At 42.5% G+C, this 6,552-nt stretch overlaps 1 protein-coding gene across 1 annotated transcript; it reads right to left on the bottom strand.

The window, feature by feature from the left end:
• Positions 1-5,034: 5,034 nt before the first annotated feature.
• Positions 5,035-6,552, bottom strand: LOC307240753 (putative E3 ubiquitin-protein ligase DTX3; the record flags this gene model as incomplete). Its single annotated transcript, XM_080014603.1, has 3 exons — positions 5,035-5,254; positions 5,545-5,762; positions 6,268-6,552. The coding sequence occupies 3 exons, from the start codon at positions 6,550-6,552 to the stop codon at positions 5,176-5,178; spliced, it is 582 nt and encodes a 193-aa protein (XP_079870729.1). The 3' UTR covers positions 5,035-5,175.

The following is a 6,552-nucleotide window of genomic DNA, read 5'->3' as shown; positions in this document are numbered from 1 at the left end:
CACACACACACACACAGGTGGACTCATCACAGACACCCACACACTACCAGCATCTGCCTTTAACACGACCCTGAACAGATTACATCCGTCTCCTTTTCTCTCCTTTACTACCATAGCTATCACAGGAGGACGCCACGTCAAGAGTCAAGAGGTCAAAAGGTTTATTTGTCGCATACATATACATACGGTGTTAGAAATAATATGGCGCCTCTGGTTGGAAATGTAAACAGAGGTTTAGTAATTTATCAAGACAGGGTTAAGAAAGGTACTTCTCCAACAACTGAACGATGTGATGATTTCGAGGATAAATTTCTCCAACAATTGGTGACCCCGACGTGATTTGAACACGCAACACCAAATGATCCCGAGGATTTCTCCAACAATTGGTGACCCCGATGTGATGGGCAGGAGTTTAAATCAGAGGTCGTAACTACGAAATTAATAATATACAATGACATAATTACAATTTGTTTTAAACAAAAGAAAGTTACGGGGATATTGGAAGTTCCCTAAACAACATCCAGATCTGTCCAGACATCGAGAGACCCCTCATGAAAACAAGGTAAGCACAAACCTTTTTAACAGAACTGTGCATATTGACTATATCAAATTATTGTCATAGTTAGGTAAATGACGCTAGGTGAAATGTACAAGAATGCTAGATTTTGGGTATTCAAGGAAATGCTCGATTTTGGGTACAAGAATACTAAATTTTAGGTGTTCAATAGGCCAGGTTGTCATGGTTGGGTAAATGAGACTGGTATAAATTTTAGGTAAAAAAGTATTAGACAGTCTGTACAGGACTGTCATCAAATTATCGATGTCTGAATAAGGAACAGATGTTTTTAAATAAAAGGCAGAATCAAAAACGGAATAAATGTTTTTCTCTCCCCCCCCTCAACTTGTCCATTCCCCTTCTCCTCTCTCTCTCTCTCTCGGCTTTCTTGCCTTTAGACAGTCCGTACAGGACTGTCATCTGTCTGTCATAGTTAGTTATGTGTAAATGACTGTGTCTCTTTTATTGTAAATGGTCCAGGTGGTGAGTGAATGCCATCCGCACGTTCAATAATACGGATGTTGGCAGGTTTTCCCGCTAAGACAAATGTGGTTTTCCCTGCCAATCACTCCCAGAGCCATGCATTGTCTCTTGTACTTTTTGATTTCCCTTTACTTACCCTGGACCTCACCCGCTGGACCTCACCCTTAACTCTCACTTTACTGCCCCTGGACCTCACCCCCGTGGATCACACATTGTACTATGGCATCCTAACTGTTCTGGTAGCCTCTCTCTCCTCAAAAATACAGGACCGATTCCAAAGTGGCACGCCCTGGAGGGACAGCCGTGGCCATGGATGGAGAAAACTCCAGATGTAAGGTGTGAAAAGCAAATGAACGGAGGCCAGGTGGACCGAACCGTTATGATTAACCAATGTGTTGCTTGTCCACGATGACTGCATCTAGTTGACCAGGGTTCAAGAGAGAAAGATCTAAACAGCGAAGTCAGCACACCTCGCATGAGGTTAAGAGCTAAAAAGCTGCGAGATCCAGTATCACACCCAGGGAGACATTGCTCCTAAGAAATTACTCATTACTTTTGGTTTGCTCTTTTATTGTAAATGGTCCAGGTGGTGAGTGAATGCCATCTGCACGTTCAGTAATACGGATGTTGGCAGGTTTTCCCGCTAAGACAAATGGGGTTTTCCCTGCCAATCACTCCTGGAGCCATGCATTGTCATTGTATTGTACTTTTTGATTACTGTTTTAGATTGACCTCATGTTTAATGAGGTCAAAAGGGGGACTGTTAGAAATAACTTGGCGCCTCTGGTTGGAAATGTCCTTTTGTGACCAGTCGCGCACATGTTGTTCCTGTGCTTTTCCGCTTGTATACATGTTGTTCACGTTGTTCTGCACGTACGCCTCTGGTTGGAGTCAGTTCTTTGTGATACATATGTCCTTTTGTCACCAGTTGCGCACATATGGTTCGGCACGTACATTAGACTATATAAGGGTCCAGGGAAGAAGCATCAGGGCTCTAGGACTTGGCTCGGACTTGGCTGAGCTCGGCTCCTGGAGCCCAGGCTCAGACTTTGCGAACTGACCCTGCTGTACTTTTTGATTCTGCCTGACAATAAATATGACTAACTCCTAAATTTGTGATACGTCCTCTGATTGACGCTCCAACCCATCCACGAACACGCGGAGAACCTCGAAGGTAATTGTTATATATTGTTATGAATTGATCAACAGAGGTTTAGTAACTGATTAAGACAGGGTTAAGAAAGGTATTTCTCCAACAACTGAACAACGTGATGATTTCGAGGATAAATTTCTCCAACAATCGGTGACCCCGACGTGATTTGAACACGCAACACCAAATGATCCCTAGGATTTCTCCAACAACGGTCATACATATATGCAGTGAAATGTCATGACACCCGGAGATTGCGCACGTGTTGTAACTGCTGTTCCAGTTTTCCCCGACTTCATTAATTATGTTTTGTCAAATACTTGTTGTTGTCTGCTTCTATGTTTATGTTTTTTCGGAGTATATTTTGTTGTTTGTCCCTGCAGTATGTTTACCCGTCTCGGAGAAGTAATGATCATTAGCTGTTTATAGATCAAAACCTGGTAAGATCTTTCTCGGAAGAGGGGGGTTGGTGGCGGTCTTGTATAACAAAAGAAAAGAAACTGTGCTCTTGTCATCACACAGGTCGTCCACAGGACAGGGTTATTGCAGCAGTTCTTGATGATTTATAAAGAGTGGCATTGCAGGTTGAGAATTTGAACTCCACTTGCAGATTAACTCCGTCTTGGATGCAATGGTGTACACATACCCTGTTTTGTATGCCCAGCATGCTGACAGCACAGGTTTATATATAATAATAATAATAATAATAATAATAATAATAATAATAATAATAATAATAATAGGAATAATAATAAGAATAATAAGAATAATAAGAATAAAGAGGAAAGAGTGGGACACAATAAGGGTTGAACACCTGTACGTCATGCAGTGCGGAAGATTTACACAAGAAAATAATAAAGACAGCTCAGATGAAGAGCAAACATCTCCGGTGTGACTGCGCCAGTCTGGAATTCTTCTCTGTTTATGTCTTCAGTCAACGATCTGGCAGACTCATGTCCGTCAATCTACAAATAACAAAAAAAAATTAGTATTTCTATGAATTTTCAGATATTGTGACTTGAATTTCATGGGGTTTTTCCATTGCTGCAATTGAACTTCAAAAGTCTTAAACTTAAGGGTTCAGGGATCCCCAGGAGTCTTATCCATGTTTTGATCATAACTATATGTACATAATATATGTTTTATTCATAGTCTCACTGTTTTCTCCATATTTATGGTATAGACAGGTGTGGAGGTTTGGACAAAATCATATCTAACACTAAAATAACAATTGCGGTTGGGGCCCCAGAGACAAGATATTACAAAACGGGGTCCACGTCCTGATGCTGAAGCAGCTGAAGGGCTGAAGTTGTCTTAAGCCCCTTAGAAACACATGACTCACGGTCTGTGGCAGGTGCTGTTCTCATTGACTTCAGGCTGGGAAACGTGTGTGGCGCTGATGCCACTGCATACAATGCTGACGTCACAACGTTTATTTGTTGTTTTATTTTGAGCGTGCAACCCCATCTAGTGGAATGAATGGGAACATTGTAGTATTTAGTAATAACTAGTACATGCCCAATCAAAAGTTTAGACTTTCTATAACATTTTAATGGCACGGTTTAACAAAATGTAGGGCCAACTCTGCAATAAAGAATAAGCACCAAACGGGAAAATATAAGCATGTTAGAACTTCAGGAGGATCAGTCGAGTCCAGGTTTCTTCAGTCATCTTGCGCTTCACGTACAGTATTGGATGATGATGTCACAAATCACCCCGCTTAGTGGAACTGGATGATGATGTCACAAAACACCCCCTTTAGTGGAATTGGATGATGATGTTATAAATCAACCCGCTAAGTGGAATTGGATTATGTAGCAAATCCCCCCCCGCTTAGTGGAATTGATGTAACAAACCACCCCGCTTAGTGGAATTGGATGATGTCACAAATCATCCTCCTTAGTGGAATTGGATGAAGTACCAAATCTCCCCGTTAGTGGAATTGATGTCACAAAGCGCCCCGCTTAGTGGACTTGGATGATGATGTCACAAAACATCCCCTCTTAGTGGAATTGGGTGATGATGTCACAAAACACCCCGCTTGGTGGAATTGAATGATGATTTCAAAAATCATCCCGCTTAGTGGAATTGGATGACGTACCAAATCGCCCTGCTTAGTAGAATTGGATGATGTCACAAAGCGCCCCGCTTAGTGGAATTGGATGATGTCACAAATGCCCCGCCGCTTAGTGGAATTGGATGATGTACCAAATCTCCCCGCTTAGTGGAATTGATGTCACAAAGCGCCCACTTAGTGGACTTGGATGATGTCACAAAATATCCCCCTTAGTAGAATTCGATGATGTACCGAAGACTTATTGGAATTGATCTCACAAATCGGCCAGCTTAGTGGAATTGGCTGATGTCACAAAAGACCCTGCTAAGTGGAATTGGATGATGTCACAAAGCACCTGGCTTATTGGAATTGGATGTCACAAAACACCCCGCTTAATGGATTTGGATGATGTCACAAAGCGCCTGCTTGGTGGATTTGGATGATGTCACAAAGCGCCCGCCTTAGTGCTGTCACAAATCACCCCGCTTAATGACATTGGATGATGTAACAAGTTGCCCAGCTTAGTGGAATTGATGTCACAATTCCACTCTTAGTGGGGCAGTTGTCAAGACATTCAAAATACATACATACATACATACATACATAACAAGAGATTCCTAGAATTATAGATAGATTCAGATCCAGGCCTTGCTCTGAGGTTTGGAATTGTTGGCCACCTGTTGTTTTTTTTTTTTTTTTAACTGCTTTATTCAGGTAAAAAAAAAACATTAAAAACACAAGATGCAGCAGTCAATCAAGGATTATGAACAACAGGCAGAAAGTAACATGGAGGAACAGACAACAAAAAAATAAGTGCATTTGTTTTTGTTTTTTTAAAAGGAGGCACATGAACATAAGTGATTCTATCCAGTATTGCCATATAACATTTGGCTCTTTTCAGTAAGCTTCATTTGTCTTTGGCTCCAGTTCTCAGGTGTCATCTGTCACCCCTTTAAGACATAGCTCCTCTTGAACTCTGGAAAGGTAATCTGGATCTGGATACCCAAAACTAGAATGGCAAAAAAAACAACAGGATTTTTTTTTTTTTTTTTTTTTCCTTCTTTTAAAAGCAGACTCATTTTTACAATGTTTATAAGCAGCTCAGACACCTTTATAGAAAGACTTTGATAAGACAATTTGATGACATCCCCAAATCCTAACCCCTCAAAGGGATCCTCACACCCCTCCCATCTTGTCAACACCCAATACCAAATCTGAGATGCAATAGAAGCATACGGACAAGGACAGTTATGCAACGATCTGATACAGAAATGTGAAAAATGCAAACACGACACATACGCTTGTGGACCACCGCTCATATTGGTCTTGTGGTGAATGTCGTTCCAGGTGATGACATTGTCGAGACCAGTGGTGGCCGACCGTCCCACGGTGAAGATAAGCCTCCTGTCGAAGGCTTTTCGGAGTAGTCTGAGCACCTTCTCCCCCTCCTCGCAGGCGGGCAGGAAGGCCGTGCGCGACGTGCTGCCGTACTTCACCCCGGGGTTTGGATGCTGAGGCTGTAACCGGGCAGAAGTGCATAACGCTGAGGAAATGCCCTGTGACGACGATGATGATGATGATGATGATGATGTGGGGATGTCAATTATTTTCATGGAGTGTGATCAACAAAAACAAAGAAACCCCGTAGTAAGGCTACAATAATACTATACATCTGTCTACTGTATAGCATCTGCACAGTAAACACTGTCGGTTTCATAGGTTTATCATGAAGTCCTTGATAAAGGTGGACCGTGACCGTCGCACACATTTGCGCCAACGTCCCAAAATCCCAAAACCACAGTTATGTGGCGTTTTCCAGCTGAACTCATAACGCGGGGCGCTCCTGTGTGGCCACATATGACTGTCCTATCTTCAACTGCTCAGTAAAGTGCAGCTGAAGATAGTAAAGTGCTTCAGATGGATAGAAGTCAACATAAACAAAAAAACGACTACTACAAATAATAATAATAATAATAATAATAATAATAATAATAATGCAAAAAGCAAACGAGATTCACTCACCCCTTGCACCCCTGCGGGAAACCTGTATTCAATGGCAATAATTCCGTGGTTTTCAAAGCCAGGTAAACACTGCCAGCCGCGCGTGACCGCCATGGTCCCTTCCGGTTGAGTTCCGGTGTAGACGCCGTGGAAGGTGCGGCACACCGGACACGCGGGCTTCACTTTGAACACCGAATCGATGCACTCCGTGCAAAACGAGTGACGACAGCTCAAAGTTTTCTGACCCTGAATCGTGTCGAGGCAAATGGCGCATTTGTCGGCGTCCGAATCGGACCCGCGCTCCAT

The sequence above is a fragment of the Zeus faber genome (genome assembly GCF_960531495.2).
Source record: "Zeus faber genome assembly, chromosome: 15".
In the NCBI taxonomy this organism is placed as follows: domain Eukaryota; kingdom Metazoa; phylum Chordata; class Actinopteri; order Zeiformes; family Zeidae; genus Zeus; species Zeus faber.
Note: the sequence above shows the minus strand (reverse complement) of the source record. Positions and strands in the feature narration are given on the sequence as shown.